The sequence below is a fragment of the Numenius arquata genome, chromosome 9 (genome assembly GCF_964106895.1).
Source record: "Numenius arquata chromosome 9, bNumArq3.hap1.1, whole genome shotgun sequence".
Taxonomy (NCBI): Eukaryota; Metazoa; Chordata; class Aves; order Charadriiformes; family Scolopacidae; genus Numenius; species Numenius arquata.
Window position 1 is genome coordinate 45,340,912 of NC_133584.1, and position 16,864 is coordinate 45,357,775.

The 16,864-nt window shown below is 37.6% G+C and overlaps 1 protein-coding gene across 1 annotated transcript in view; it reads right to left on the bottom strand.

Annotated features, from left to right (window-relative positions):
- The window catches only part of MBOAT2 (membrane bound glycerophospholipid O-acyltransferase 2), a 92,784-nt gene that overhangs the window by 70,920 nt on the left and 5,000 nt on the right, over positions 1–16,864 (bottom strand). The window contains exons 2-3 of the mRNA XM_074153501.1: positions 4,056–4,201; positions 350–427 (exon numbers count right to left, since the gene is read on the bottom strand). Of these exons, the coding sequence (XP_074009602.1) occupies positions 350–427; positions 4,056–4,201 (224 nt within the window). The remainder of the gene's footprint in view (positions 1–349; positions 428–4,055; positions 4,202–16,864) is intronic.

The window sequence follows — 16,864 nt, forward strand, 5'->3', positions numbered from 1 at the left end:
ACATTTCTCTCTCAAATTCTGTTCCCTTCAGACACCTTCCTTCTACCAGCACTGGCTATTATCGAATTCCATTGAGTTAACTCATTTGTGAGACACACAGAATTATTTATGATTAAGTAATGACAGAAAAATCAGAACGCTGAAAACACAAAAATATTCCAAAAAGCTGGTAAAATTAGCCAAATAAGCCATTTTCTCTCCTGGAAATAAAATCATGGTTAGCAGAATTCAAATAATGAAATATTATGACACAACCAGAAACATGGCATATGCGCACAGTTACCAAAAAAACTCTAAACAGTAACATTCTTGTAAAAGCAAAAAAAAATATTTTACAATAGAAACTTACTTGTGCATATTTTCCACTCCTATTACGATCATGATATAGTAGGAAATTCCACTTTGTATAACAAAATGTAAGGCATACCTAGGAGGGGGGAAAAAAAAAAAGTAAACCCTCATGGCATTTTCATTAATGACAACAAACTGTATGCATTTAGTTATTTAACATGGATTAAATAGGTTGTCAAATTTTAACTCCATCACTGCTTCCAAAAAACCTTTTGCTCTATTTAGGTTTTCTGCAGCTCTCCCTGCTGTTGAGAGCTTCGCCCTTTAGCACAGCACAGACAGAAATAATGAACAAAAACTACAGACTTAATTAGAATTCTCCAGCTCATAAACAAGAATACAAAGAATATGTCTCATAATACTTCCACTTGGCATTATTTCATATGTAAATAACATGAGTATTTTGTGGTTCAAATTCCATATTCATCTTCTAACCTGTTTGCAACAATAGGTAACTGAGGTAAGACCCAAAATATCTTAGTATCCACAATATTAGTATATGGGAAGATTTCCCAGTCAATAGAAATGGTAACTGTGTCCAGCCAGTCTCTTTGCCCCAGGTCCTCAATAGCTGATAAAGGGATGGTGGTGATGACGGTCTCAAAAACACAAACAAAAAAAGCTACACATCAAGAACCCACAGAGTTATTTCACAAAGGTGCTCTAACCTCTTCTCCTTCCCCCCCCCCGCCCCCAACCCCAGCTCACCACCCAAGCTACCAACCCCACTGTTGGTTTGGGTTTTTTAGCATTTGTTTTGTTTTTTTAAAGGAGTTATATTTTAGTAAGGTAGTAGAGCACTGGTGGCAAAACATTGCCAGTGACTGGGGAAAAGCAGCTGATCTTCAGTAAGTTGATTCTCTTTCACTCTGGTCGTTTAAGTGCCTCAGTAGCATACTTACACGAGCTCAAATGACACACTGATCTAGTTTTGGAGTTTTTCGCATAAAAAGCAGCCTAAAAAGCAGCTACTATTTTGTTACACTGATACTGTTTTCTTTCAGCTTACCAGCAGTTTCCTAATTTCACTCCCATCTATTCATGAGGAAATGTCTTCAGAGACTGTCAAAAAGAAACCCAGTTCTATCCAGCTGAAATCCTACAAAGTCTACACGAGATCAGCTGAGGGAAAACTATTCACTTGGATATTAAATGATCTTGAAAATCTTGTCATTTTATGGAAGATCCAATCTGCACGCGCTCCCATGCTTCACCACTAGCTAGCCTCATCTAAGATACGACTACCTAAAATTCAAATGCACATTTAATATAAACAATTGCCAATTAAAAAAAATATTAACCTTTTCATATTAGTTGTGTATCAGCAACACTGTGTTGCAAAGACAGGCATTAGTGAAATGACACAAAAATTTAAGTTTAAGAGGTTTGTTTCTTAAACATACAGGGACATAATAAGATATCAAAGTCTGAAAACAATCTGGGTTGACGCAGAGTACCATATCAAGATTACAGTCTCTGAAAATATTTCTCTTTCCGAGTTGTTAACACTAGCAATATGATTGATCTCTGTTTCAAAAATTAAAAGGGATTCATTTAAATACAACCTGAAGTAGTAAATTTTAGCTACATACCAAAGGCTGTTCTAGGCCTTTTATGCTATTAATATCAAATAGCGTAAAGAGAATCCCAAGGGAATTATCCCTTCTCTTCCTGTCCCACATCATCATAAGCACTACAAAGGTGACTGACAACTAACATAACCGAAATTGAAAAGCACAACATAATGACTGATAAATATTCTTAAAAGGGTGCAGATTTTAAACTACTGCCCACATTTAGGTATGCATGAGATTTTCTGCAAATCTATAAACACTATATAAGAAAACAGGAACACACATTATAACACAACTGAAGAGTCGCTGAAGGTATGCCAGGAATCATAATCTATACATACACTTGATTCCTTGGGGAGGGGTGAGGGGTATCAAAGAAAACAAAGCCCTCAGAAAACATGCTTGTATTATACATACTTCAGCAACAGGAAAAAGAGTTGGCACAAGTGCAACAGAAGTATCAGCTTTCTGAAGAATGTGTACTTTTTAACATCTCAAATTATGTTTTTCCTTTTGGGCATTTTTAAAAAGCTCTTAGTTCCATAATTGTAAGAAAAAAACCCAAACCTTTTAGTAAAACAGAAATTCATTGCTAAAATAATTGCTTTAAGTATGATCCAAAGCAAGCTAGAATAATCCGGATTTCTACTATGGCATAAAATTTCTCTCCAATTTCTTTTCCAGGGCATATTGCCAATGAAAGGCTTCCACAAATCTTTATGCCTGTTAGGAGTGGAGGTTGTTTCTTTCTAAAGTCTCCCATCCCCAAATTTCAGATATTAATATATCGTCAACACTTCCTAATTACAAGCTACAATTAACGATTTCTGTTTCCAAAGCAATGGATACAGAATGTGCTTTTAAAGCTTACACAGCTCTCACAAAGACCACACAGAGTAGCTCCCATCTCCCCCATCCTCCTCCTCATTTGGTGCTAAGACTTGAGGCCTTTGACATCAGGTCATTCTCTCAAAGTAGAAAACCATGGCCAAAAGTTTAAGAAATACATGGGAGTTATGGAATCATAAATACAAGTGAACTGCATATGTAAATCCAATGATTAAAACTCACTGATTTACCTTTTCCTAGATTTAAGTATTACATATCAAGTAATGTCGAAAAGCCCCTGCAACATGCCAACATAGAAGCCAAACCTGTGGTTTGGAATTTGAAGATTTATTTATACACGCTCTGTGTGTGCAGACACATGCGTGCACATACAGTGTGCATCTTCCCACCTGCACAACAGCTTGATTAATTCCCCCTAGTTCAGTAATACTCTACAACAGTCAGTATAAATAAGTCTTGTATATACTTAAAGCTGAGCAAGCACTTTGTTTACCATGCAGTAAAACAAAACTTGCACTTAATTAATCTTAAACCAGCTTGGGAAGATGAGAGCCATTGAGTAAGCTAGTTTTGATGGGGAAAAAAAAAATTCACCAAACTAAATGCATACCCTTTATTAGCCCTGCTAACATTCTGGCTTGCTGCACTGTGAAAAGATCAAGATGTGAAAACAGCAGACACAGAAAACTTGTGTTTAAAAAAAAAAACAAACACACAACCCCCCCCAAAAAAACCCCTCACACACCACAAACAATCCAAAACATAAAAGAAACACCCCGCCCCACCCCCCCAAAACTCTCAAATCAAGGCCAGGTCCTTTCGAGGTGTTTTGTACTACTAGGAGCATCACCAGTACTGCAGTTCAGGCTACTCTTCCTACAAAAAGTCAGATTATATTCAATATTCAGAAAAAAGATATAGCAAGTTATCTCATGCAGCAAATATTTAAGAGAAATTATCTTAGTCATCACACCTGTGCTGTGCTCAAGAGAATACTTCTCAAGCAAGTTTACAGAAAAACTGGTAAGAGTTAAACAAACTGCACCTGCTCCATTCTCCCAAAACCACAGGAAGACAGTATGTTAGTTACCAGTTTGCCAATGGAAGGTCTTTCAAAATTTGGGCACCGCATAAGCAAATTTAAGCTGATTTCTGTACATTTGCAGCAGCTAAAAGCCACAGAATTAGGTAATAAGGTTCTTTATAACAAAACTTTGCTTCCCTGCAAACAAGAAATAAAAATCTACAAGCCCCTGAGAAGTGAATTTAAGTGCAACTTACCATCCAAAACAAAAAAGTGCAAGATAAAGGCCCAAGAGGGTTGCAACAACATGTCTTATAAATGGGCTAGTTTTGCTTGAATGAAGGTATGTTCGAAACCAAACAGCCGCAAGCAAGGCAAACAGTTGGCACACTACAAAGTTGACCTGCATAAAAAGAAAAGAAAAGAAGCTTCTTACACACTTGTGTATTAAAAATTAACATAAATATCCACACATCATTAGCAATTTACAGAACCTTTGGCTCTACTATGGCTCTTACCACGGCATCTCAGCCTCAAAGAGCTTCTCCTGGGAACTTCTCCCCTCCTAAAGCACAAAACAGTGCTCCCCCGAGCAGCTAAGAAGAAAAGATACACCAGAGTAGAGGCAATCTGTGCATCAATCTAGAAAAAACAATATTTTAAAAAAATATTTTTTCCTCTAAATTGTCTATATACCAAACCACTCTATCAATCATGGAGTCATTTATACTCTCCTAGTAATGTGAAGATCTGGGTTGGGTTTTTACTTGTTTCTTAAGTGAGCATGACTTGGAAATACGTATGAGCTACACAGATCACTGCAATGGCCTGTGCAGAAGCAGGGCTCAACAATGTGCACTTCAGTGGTGAGGATCAGATAAACAGCTTGGCTGCACACTGGATTTTCTTCTTTTACTTTCAAGTAGGATAGTTTCAGAAATTCCTTTTCCCTTCAGGTCATTTATTCTAGAAGATAGAAAAATCTCTCTCGTATATTAAATATTTAAAGACATGAGGGCACTGAAAGGAAAAGTGGAATTTAAAAAAACGGTGAGTAAAAAGAATCATTCTGACTGCGGCCTGAAAATAAATTAACAGTAAGGGCATGATAAAGAAATTTCCTCAAATACAGCAACTGATACTAAAACTGGCTTAAGCTACAAAAGGCAGATGAATTCCTTTTTTTAGAAAAGAACATTTCCCACTACATAGATTTTTTTTTTTTTCTTCCATAGAAAACTGCCAAACAATTGTCTGTGTCTAACAGCAGCATCCCAAGTCATCACAAGCAACAGCTTGGGGACCACTCCTTCAGGCCATAAGCACTCCAACACAAGAAACTTGCACTTACTGCATGCTTGACTAGTCTTTAGCACAACAGCGTTTTAGCCCGTTTGATGTCACTTAACTGAAATATATACTTAATCCTAATACCACAGGGTACAGTGACAACACTATTTTTATGTTGATGACAGCAAGCCTAATATTGATGGTTGCAGCAACACAGTGCACGCCTCCAGTACTATAATTCAGCCAGCCCATTCCTTCCTCATTTTTCAGCCAAGCTTCAGGCAACAACATGTAAGGGTGTGAGAGTATGCAAGTATGGATATATTTAAAGAAGCTAAATAACACCAATCACCTACAGAACTCTCATCTTTGTAACAATTGCGTAGATTCCCTATTTCCAAATCCAAGGATAACTCTTCTTTTTCCGAACCGCCCTAAAGCCTTCCATAACGCCAAGCTACAGAAGCATTAAGTGCCAGCAGGGAAAGAGGCTCAGAAGACAAGGCTGCTCTTTTTAACAGAAGCAGTTCCCTAAACTAAACCATCGTGTACACTTTGCCATCCATTCTCTTACTCCCACATTTACATTATGCTTTTAACAGTATTTGGAAAATCCTAAATGAATGAGGAGATACTCTTTCAGGGCATAACTTGACCTGTTTTCTCTTCCTTTTATAAGCAATGATGCAAATGAAACAGAGCGAGGTTTATAACTCAGGATGAGTCTGTGGATTTAGCGGAAAAGTTCCTACAAAACCATCAAGTTTAATGAAACACTGAAAGGGAAACAAACTGATAGTTTTTTTAAAAAGAGGGCAAGAAATAAAATTTAAAAAAGCCAAGGTAATTAACTATGAATCCAGTATCAACATTTGGTTTTAATATTTATTACAGAAACTATGCTACAAATTCATTAAGCTCCACGGAGTATAGTCCTGACACAAAGAACTCGCAGCCTTTACGGACTAGGAGGAGAGGGAGACAGGAGAAAATTGGGACAAATATGCAGTGAAGCTGAGGTGAGGAGACAGAGAGAAGAAACAGGCATGAAGTGATAGTAGACAAGTTCTCATTGCTGGTTTTACCAGATGTCCCAACACTGCTGCTGTGGCTGCACTACAGATGATTTGCCCATCGGTGCCTCATGATGCCCCTTCTTTGAGATTATCTCTCACAGCAAGCTAGCAAGACATGGGGAAGAAGAATACTCATCACTTGGTTCCTACTATTACCATGGCAAAGGGCAGAAGTGTTTGGCATCTTTGACTTGTACCATCATCTCTATAGGAGCAGACACAAGTTAAACAACAAACCTCGAATTTCACAATTCAGGATGAGCCTGCAGGTTTAGGAAAAAGCAAAAGCCTCATAAAAAACATGCAAAGAGAATCTAAGGAAGGTGCCCTCTCTTCACTCCCTACCTGCTGACTCCTTTCCTGGGTACTTGCTTTTGCTGTAGCTACTTACCTAAATGACCAAATCCATAGCTGAAAAGCAATATCCCATAAAAATAAATTAAAAAAAAAAAAACAAACATAAAAAAAACCCCACACAAAACCCCCACATCAATAAACAAAAAAAACAAACAACGACCAACCACAAACTAAAACATAAAAAAACCCACAAAACACCTTCCCCAATAAGAATATTTGGAGAACAGCAGTAAAATGCAGGTTATCATACCTTTAGACTGACCCCACAAGCAAAACTTCCAGAGATGTCAATTAATGGTACAACTAAATGACTCAAGCAACACAATCTTGTTCTGAAAGTCTTCCTCACAAGTGACTCTGAAAATACCCACTGGTAATTGTGGGCTGCTCTTGCCAAAAAGCGCACAAACGTGTGAGTACTTGGATACATAAAAGACATCACTGCAATGTTCACACACCACCCTGCATTCCTTCTCTTACCAATCCAATCCTTACCCTTGCCTCACAGTGCACCAAAATGCAGACTACAAAGCACCAACGGTTTCACAATTTGTATCACATCAAATCCTCCTAAAGCTTTAAATACATATTTGTAAAACCAAGCTCTGCAGCGGTTAAGATCTGAAAGCTGTGCACCTTCAGTTTAGCCTTTATACTTACCTACTTCTAATAATATTCTTTCTGCTGCTTTATTCCATTTTCCCCAGCAGGATTTCTGCTTCATTCAGCAAATGGACAACTGCTCAGTTTTCACCCTCATCCTTTGACCCGTTAAACGTTTACCATCTGCATCCTACACTGAATACAAAAATCTTACATTTCCCCATAGACGTGTTTATGCAGATCTTTCCATAACATGGGAAGGCTAAATAAAATAAATGTAAGCTTTGCAATAACTTTGAGATATCAGTATTCCTATTCTTGTTCTAGAGGTGGGTGACTGGCATGCAATGATGAAAGCCCAAATGCCCACTAACTTTGGTTGCCCAATTTCAGACACTCAGTGCCTGGTTTTCCAGTCAGGAAACTGACTTTTAACAGAACTTTGACTGGAGCTACACTTTGAAAATATAATTTCAGCTGCTATTTTGAATATCCAGCATGCCTATAAATTAGGCCCAAAGAATCTCAAAATGCAAGCAAAATTGAAAGCCATCACTACAACATATTTTCATTATATTGTTTCTCCAGGTCACCAAAACTCTGTTTACTAGTGATTTGTATTCTGAATAAGGGAGGGAGCTCATATCAAAGAGTTTGTGGCCATTTCTGGGCTGTGTTCAGTCACACAGGTAATCTTCATCTGACACTTCGCACTCTTGAGTGTCTGCTAAGACAGGCTATATATTCACTTAGTAAACATTTTGAATATTTCATTTCCTACATTTTAAAAAGAAATGGAAAACACAACATTTCTACTGCTAAATCAAAGGTTATCCGTTTGCAATTGCCTGTGGCTGCTTCAGCCCAAAGCACAGATTTTACCATTCCAGCTATCAGAAATATGTTCTTTCTACAAGAATTAAAATTAATCCCTTGCCGATACTACAGGAGGGAGAAACAGACTCTCTCAGCTACCAGATTCTATCCCATTCACTTCCAATTCCACCAGTGAGAAAACGCCTGTGTCTACACAGCATTTTAGTTCAGATAAGGAGAAGGCTTCTGGAGCAAGCCTCCCAGTCGTCCCCACTTCAGATGCTTTGGCGTGCATCGTACAGTGGTGTCCAGATACACAAACCTGATTTCTTTTAAGCAAAAATGAACTAGAAGATCTGTTCCAAAGCTAAGTGGACATTTAGCCCATGGACTGACCTAGGCAAAAAGCAGTATTTCCCAAAATTATTACAGCATCAATGTTGGATCCTCACTGCCAACCACTTCATTCCACAGAAACATCCTCCTGTACTGCACTACTTCCCAAAGCAAAGCCAATAAATAATATTCAGCATTTTCCTAATTGCTCTCCCATCTTTACCCACATTGACCATGTATCTCCACACACTGAGATACATGAAGAACTGAAGATACAGAACTTGCCTTAAAATAGAGCACAAAAAATATCTGGCTTCCCTAGAAGACAAACTGAACAGCCATTCAGATAGCAAGTGAGCAGGAACAAGGACAGAGCTGGACATCATCATTATGAAAGCTTCCACAAAAACCAGGCGCTTCACCAAGTGGTTATTTTGTTGGCAAATGTTATATACAGTAACTTCAACATCTGGGAGTGGTATACTTAAGTACTTTTTCAAAGCGTATGTCAAGCTCTTATAACATTGTGAGTACAGGCAAAATACAACTTTTAAACACCTCATGCCTTGGTCAGATGTGAGAACACCACCCACAAAGAACAAAGACGACACATTCCCAAAAGCAGCATGATTCATTCCTCAAACCAAATTCTAGCTTGCCTCCCCGAAGTCATAAAACCTGTTCCAATAAGCAGCTCCAGTTTTATAGAAGAAATAAAAAAAAACCAAACCCAATCCACTTAAAGCTGAGACTTCCTAGGGGAAAAAAATTCTGATGCAGATGCATGGAATGGCAAGTTTCACCCTGAATAGTTATAATTTAGCACACGTATAAGAAAACTAACACAGAATTTTTTGCCTCCTTGGGTACAGGTCATATCAACAGCTCAGCTTTTAATGAGTGTAACACCTCAAAGTCCCATATAGAGAGCAATGTGTAATGGAAAGTTATGTGCACATAAGAATAAAAAACTTAGAATGACAATGCAAATTATCAGCACTGGTTATTTAGCAATGATCAATGCAGATGTGTGTTAAATACCACTTAGACTATGCTATTACAAAACCTGCTGTATGTATTTTAGAAATTTAAAAATTAAATCCACTATTTTGGTGCAAGACCAGTCATACAGGTAGTGCAATTTACAGGCACACTTTGTGCCAAACATAACAGTAAAACATGAGCACAAATTCACAGTTTCAGAGTAGCTACATAAAATGCAAATCCATCATATCATTAACTATGTTAAGCTATCTACATAACAAATTTTCCATTGGCATGACCTGTGAAAAAGTCAATGGAAAGTTTATGACAAAACTTTTAAAAATACATTTATTTTAGACTTTTAAAAATTTAAATGTTATTTATACCATACATTTGCAAAAACAAAGTTGTTTTTTCGGGAAAAAAAAAAAGCTATTTAAGAGATCAAGTCTTTACACAAAGCAAAAGAAAAGGAGGAAAAAGGTCACAGACTGCTACAAGGATTTTCATCATCAAGAGGAAATTTTGGCAAAATATATGATTTGAACAGCTAGAAATCTCCAGTGTTCTGACACAGGCAGCATCTTTAATAAAAAAATTCTTTAATGCTTTAAGTCCATGTTAAAAAGAAATATAGAAGAAAAGACTACTTCTCCTGTGAAACAAATTTTTAATATACTGTTGTGCAATTTTATCCACTAATTCAGATTTTAGGCTAAGCTTCCTCTTCATATCATCTATATTTTAATATCAAAAGCCAATCGTTGCAGCCAAGCCCTCCAGAATCCAGCTACTTCACAGCACAGAAGGCATTTGCTTCTTTCAGTAAAGCAGCCAAAGCAGGAAGGGAATTTTGCTGATATAGATAATTCCTACCTGGATGGCAAAACTTAATCACAGTGGCCCACACAGCCTACCATCCACTGAGAAACAGCAATATTACTGTACATAGTTTTGCTTACTAGCCCTAGCAAGGCACCGAGAGGCACTTTAGAAGTACAACAGGGACAATAAATTACCTTACAAAAGAAACAGCGGTCTGGCAGGTGGAGCACCAAATTAAGATTCAGGAAAACAGTATTTTACAATCTCTTCTGCAGTGACATACACAAACTCTTTGGAAGTCACCTCCTCTTTGTGCATCTCAGTTTTAACAAACCTTCTCAGATCAGAAGACAAAAAAAGTATTCAAACCTGTTAACTGCACTGAATGCCTGTGGCCTCAATAACATGCTTTTGAGGAATGAAAGTGGGTTTGGTTTGGTTTGACTAGTTGGGTTTGTGTGGGTTTTTTGTTGGTTTCGGTTTTTTAAGTCATTCATAAAAAAAACAAAACAAACCACCACAACAAAAAACCACCTGGCATTTTAGTTCTTATTGCTGATGCAATAGGCTTTGGATAAAGGTCACCAAAATATAAGCAGAAGCACTGAAGCCTAATTGATGCACAGAGCCTAAAACAACAGTTTTAAGATGCAAGATGCTTCATATGTAACAGTCACGAACCTTTGGAGACAATCATTCTGCAGGCAGAAATTTAGTGGGTTTTCCCCATCTTGCCACACCATGGTATGTTTCCTCCATGGAATTCAATTTTTCTGAGCTGCAAGATACCAGCATTACTTGTTTCCCTGTCCACAGCTATTTTTGGTCCACCACTCTACCACAGAAATGAAGTTATCACACACGCTTCCTCCCTTCCTGACAAGGGCTAGTGAGCAAGGTGCATTGAGCAGCATTCCTATTCTCTCATCTTACGGCCCTATTTTCAACAGCTATTGTTCTTAGAGAGAAAAGACACTTTTAAAAAAAAAAAAAAAAAAGAATACGAACTGAAAAACCTCTTTGAAAAGAGCTCTTGCAAGAACTATGAGATCAAGACAAAATAATGTACATTTTTCCTTAAAAAGAAACACTGATCTTAAAGCTGAGACTTTGATATTTTTCTTCCTAAATGTATAGGGCTATTTTATTAGCAGTAACACTGTAAAAACACAAACCTCTTCAAGCATATTTGTTGACACATGCTTGTCAAAAATTGCCAAACCTTATCACAATTAATGAAGCCTCAGTTATGTGTTGTTTCTCAAACATCAGTATTTTCTTGTTCTTGATGCCAGTTAGGTCAAAACCATTTCCCTTTTCCACCAAAACAGTCAGTTGAGGAATTAAAAACATCTACAGATGTTCACAAAAAGCTGTGTATAACACAGGAAAGCTGATGCTTCTCCACAGCAACCAGAAGCAGTACAGATGGATCTTCTTCTGTCCAATTTCTAACCTCCATCCAGTACAAAAGAAAAGGAACAAACAGCTTGCAAAATTATCCAATAATTGCCTACTGCAAAACCACTTAGAACTGAAGAGTGAGAATAACTAGTATTTTAAACCAATGATCAATTTTCCAACTATTTCCTGAAGATTGCTGCACTGATATTAAAAATAATAATAATAAAAAAAACAATTTCCACACTGAAGCTGAAAAAAGCAATTCCATGACAAGAAACAAAATCAAAGTGTTTGGTAATTTTCTTCAATTTATTGGGAAATGTCAGAAAGAGGAGTCCGGAGACAGTGACACAGGTATCTGGTAAAGCTGAAGGACTCAAGAGATCAATTCAAAGAACTTTTCTTCTCCAGATGACAGGAAGAAATGGGCATTAATGTCATAAATCTCGTGGCAATGCTTTCAAATGCATTTTTGGTTCAAATAATAACATGATGAAAATGTAACTAATTAACACTCTTGCCAGGAAGTCTCAACCTCCGTTCACAGGTGAAATACGAAGAAATGAAGGATAAGCAGCAGTGGTTATTTTGGGGCAGTATCGGTATGGGAGATGTTTTTATGTTAAGGCAGTGTGCTCCTTGTAGCAACGACCATGTTACTGCATGTTTATACAGTACCTAAGCGTGAAGGGACACTTGTTTTCAGATGAGACTTCCAAGCACAGCCTCTCTAATGGCAGCCACTCCCTTGAAGTCCATACTCTAGCCATTTGTGTTAATCAGCTATAACAACAATGGCAAAAGCTTTTTAATGTTGCATGAATATACTTCATCTGTGTTTGAACTTATTGGCAACTGTAAGGACCTACTCACCAGATCCTGAATGCTTTCTTTCCAAGCTCAGTCCAAAACAAAGACAGTCATGACATACATTAATAATAGTATTTCTATTTCCAGTATTAACTTCCAATTTCTAGCTTGTAATTCTTAAGTACGCTGGAGAGAGTGAAGAACATCATGAAGAACATGATGTAGGCACTCGTAATCTGGTTTGTGCAATAAATGAGCATCAAATCCAATAAGCTTTTTCAAACAGGGCTTACAAAGTCATTACTCAGAATTACTCTACAAAAAACTGTATGACTAAAGATGTAAAATGAAACATCAATGTACACATTTTATAGTGAAAACAACCAAAACTAATTCATTAAGGACCGGAAGATGTCAGCTGAAGGGTGTTCTCCCTGATCAGCTCTTAAGGATTCAGCATTATAGATACTGAGCTGTCACACGTAACAGCTATTTTTCTCACAGGAATAGCCAAAATCTAGGAAGCAAGATTGGTTCAAAGGTAAAATTGGACTAAGAATGCTGGCTTGGGGTTTTTGCTTGTGTGTTTTGTTTTGTTTTCTTCTCTCCTCAAAAACAATAAGGACTAAAACCCTTGCTTCTGTGGAGCAAAAACTGGTTTGGCCAGTTAGGGGTTGCAGAACTCAGACTGCCAGGAAAAAAGGGTTTACAACATCAAAACACAACAGCCTGGCATTATGTTGGCAAAACACAGTTCCAAACAAAGCTCAACTCAGCTACGGCTTTGAGATGTGTGGCTTTTTATCACACACACCCAGTGCACATGCACATAGCGATTAACCTCAAAATCTCTAACTCTTCATCACATGAGTATCAGCAGCGTACAAGATGTTCAAAAGCGTATTTGAACAGCAAGTCTTTATTTTAATGCTCAGAGAACCACCACAGTGACTGAAATTTTGTACGAACTTTACAAGTTACTCACTTTGCTAGCCATTTAAAAATAAAGCAAAATAACTAACATCTTCTGAGGTATCTTTCCTCAAAGGCAATCAGGAACACTTTCTCCATTAAGATCTACCTCAGTACTATAGTACTATTGTATTCTGCTGATATGTGAGATGCTGAAATTCATCTTAAAATAAGCAACAAAACATAGGAAGTAACACTCTTGTCCATATTGCCTGCAGAAATCCAGTAACAGCAGTAGTCAATTTAATTAGTAAGTAAAACAAATATTCTCCATCTTTAAAACAGTCAGGTTCTCAGTGTTCTCCATGGAGGGGAAAAAAAAAAGAAAAAAGAAAAAGGAAATGTGAAGGATTTCACCATGCTCTCCCTTGAACGAGCTACTGTTCACCTCAGACAGTCCCTACTCCTCCATGTCTATTATCCTCCTGCTCCTCCCAATTTGGGAGCCCTCTGAATGAAATCAGCCACCTACAAAGTCTCCAAGCACCACCACAACAGCCCTGTAAACATTTGCAACACATAGCAACCTGCAGAAGTAATGGACACTACTTCAAGCTGTTAAAGCTTTTCAAATTAGTTCCATTTTCTTTTATAATATTTCAGTAACATTTAGAATTAGTCTTCTGTATTAAAATATTTTATCTAAATTTTTACATTCAATCCCATTCCAGATAATCATTTGTTAACATATTCAAAAGCTAGACCTTCTACAGATCTGGTAGCCATCACTGGGCTTCCAACAAACTCCTACAAGTTCATGGTGGCCTTAACTTCTTTCTAGCTTTTCCACTGTGAAGAGTAAAAAAAAACATTCATTATGCCTTGGACTGTCAGTGCACTTTTTGAGTGACATGTTTAGTCTTCATTGAATTTTTATATATATACATGTATGAATGATTGACAGGAAGCAGTAGAATCAAGACCACTGCTCAGCCAGAAGGCAGGTCAGAAAGATTAAGGATCTATACAGGTAGCATTACCAGTATAGAATATACCACTGTAGTTATACAACCAGTGTGCTCACAAGCCGTGTTTCAGCACAAGAGTACCTTCTTCTTCAGCTTAGGCCACTTCAACTAGAAGTAAAAGGAAACAACCCAACTACAGCAAATCACACCATTACAGCCAAACCAAAACAGCTTCTTCACTTTTGGATATATTATTCCAGAATAGAAGGTGGAGCTATGGATGCTTTCCTTTGCAAAAGATGGCTTAGATGCCGACAACATCACTTAAAACAAGCAGGCATAACTAGCATTTATCTAAATTTGCAGACAAATTGAAACTGCCAAACAGCTCTGTTCACTTGGATGAGTGCTAAAAGACTAATAACAATAACTAATGTTGAATTTAAAGTACTTCCCAAAGGAAAGAAGGAACATGAAATATCCGTACTGAAGAACTGTATCAACATTCTTTGTAAAATAAATACTGTAAAGATGCACACATTAAGTAAACACGTCTTCCCCTGGCTATGTGTAGCTTTTCTCACCTTATAGGAGAAAATAAAAGTCCACAGTCTAGTCTCCCTCTTTCAAAGACTCGGAAAACAAGAAAAAAACCCAACATCTGAGCAACTGTTACTCGGGAAAAGTGCACATTAGTCAAAATAATAAATGTGAAGACGAGGTGCCATAATCAAGGCTGCAAAGGATGTATCATAGTGCTTCATTAGGTCAACACAGGAACAGGTAAACGGGAGCTAAAGTCAACAAATATCACGGCTAATGCATGATAAAGATGACTCGTTTATTTCAGTTTTATCCGTTTTCAGAACTCTTGTTTTAAGTCAGTACTATACCCAAGAAAAAGCCCACAGAGGGAAAAGATGTACATAGCTGTGGTACAACAGATTTACAGCAGTAACACTTCAAGAGCAGAAAGCAACACAGTGGTAACCATGTACTCAGTAAACGAGTGACTCGTCATCTTCCCTATGCTTTACTGTTTTTTTTCTTTATTAGCCTGTTCTTTGGGCACCCCAGTATTTCTTTTCAACATCCCATGACTGCAGTATTTCTGTAGTAATTTATGAACCACACTTTGAATTCAGAAGTGGCTTGTACTGTGGTGAACATAGGTCAGTAAGTGTTCACACTTACACCATCCAAATGAATTGCCCAAGGATGGGAAAAACAATTTGACAAAACAAAGCTGTTTTGTATAGGCTGTTCAGGTAGACTGTTTATTTTAGATGTTTACTGCAGAAACCTTGGGCTGCAATTATATTTTGAGTTTTCCACTGCTTCACAATAACCTGAAGAAAACATACCCAGTATGAAAGTGAGAGTATCAGAATGAAAATTCACTGCCGACTCCCTAAAAATTAAAGAATTAAAGTAGCTCTATGATGTACATCCCCCCAACAATATTCATGAACCTGAATTAAATAACAGTATTTCTTTCGTGAACTAAATCTTTCTACCAGTTAATAGATGGCTCTTTTCCAACACTGTAACCAGTGTCTGCTTGTTTGTTTGTTGCTTTTTTTTTCCCTTCTCCAACTCTGTTCGTTAAAGCTTCCACACCTCTCTTTAAGACAGTCCCTTTCTCTTGCCAATTTTTTTCTCTTATCCCAACAGTTTCATCCTTTTCTACATATTTTTCATTGCAGAGTAATTTCAACAAACAATACCTGGAGAGTTAATTCAACACCTAAACACTAATACCAAAATCTGGGAAAGGTGTCACTGCAGAGACTAGGATCCTTCTGATGACAATGACCCTCCCTTCCACTAGTTCAAAGAGAAGTTAAGGAACCAGTAAAACCTTGCTAGCAAATCCAAACAATTCAAAACATCACTGAGAATAGCACATACAGAATGGAGGACTTTTTTTTCAGCTTCTTTTCACCCACTACAGTCTCCATCTATTGTCATGGGAGATCACGCTTTGCTATCCACCCTTCGTTCTTCTGGCCGCTGCTAGCAGCAGATAAGGAACACACAGGGCAAGGTAGGGGCGTAATTTTCTTATCCTACCACTCCCTTATCTTCAGTGTTTGGATTTCACACACCCATAAATTCTGCTTTTACTCACTTCTATTACTCATAAGCTTCCTGGGTCACATCAGAAAAATCAGAAACATGCTGCTCTGTATTTCCCAGCTGCACACCAGGGTCTAAGAATCAATGGTGAAAGAGAATAAAACTTGGGACACTCTTTATCCTTTTTTATAGTTTCATAATGCTTAAGACAAATATTAAGCCATCTAAATTCTGGAGAGCTATACAGGACAAACTTTTTGATTACCACTCCATGTTTAGACAAAAAGGTTTTTATCAGACTAAAACATTTTGGTCCTAAGGAAGCTACATTAGGTTGCCTGGGCAGAAAATAAGGGAGGCTAAAGCATCACTAACACCCAAAACTTCGTGAAATAACAGATCTAATCAGAAGACACATCCAAATGTTCCCTGTAGGCAAATCAGGCACATACTGCTTCTCAGCAAAATGATTCCCTACGCCACCTCCAAGCCTGGTCTTTTACTTAGGCTCCAGCTGTGGCCCATCTCCAAAGCATCAAAATAAAGTAAAAAAATTTGCAGATACATCTTGCCAGTCACATGCGTGTAAGAAGTAAACATTTCCTA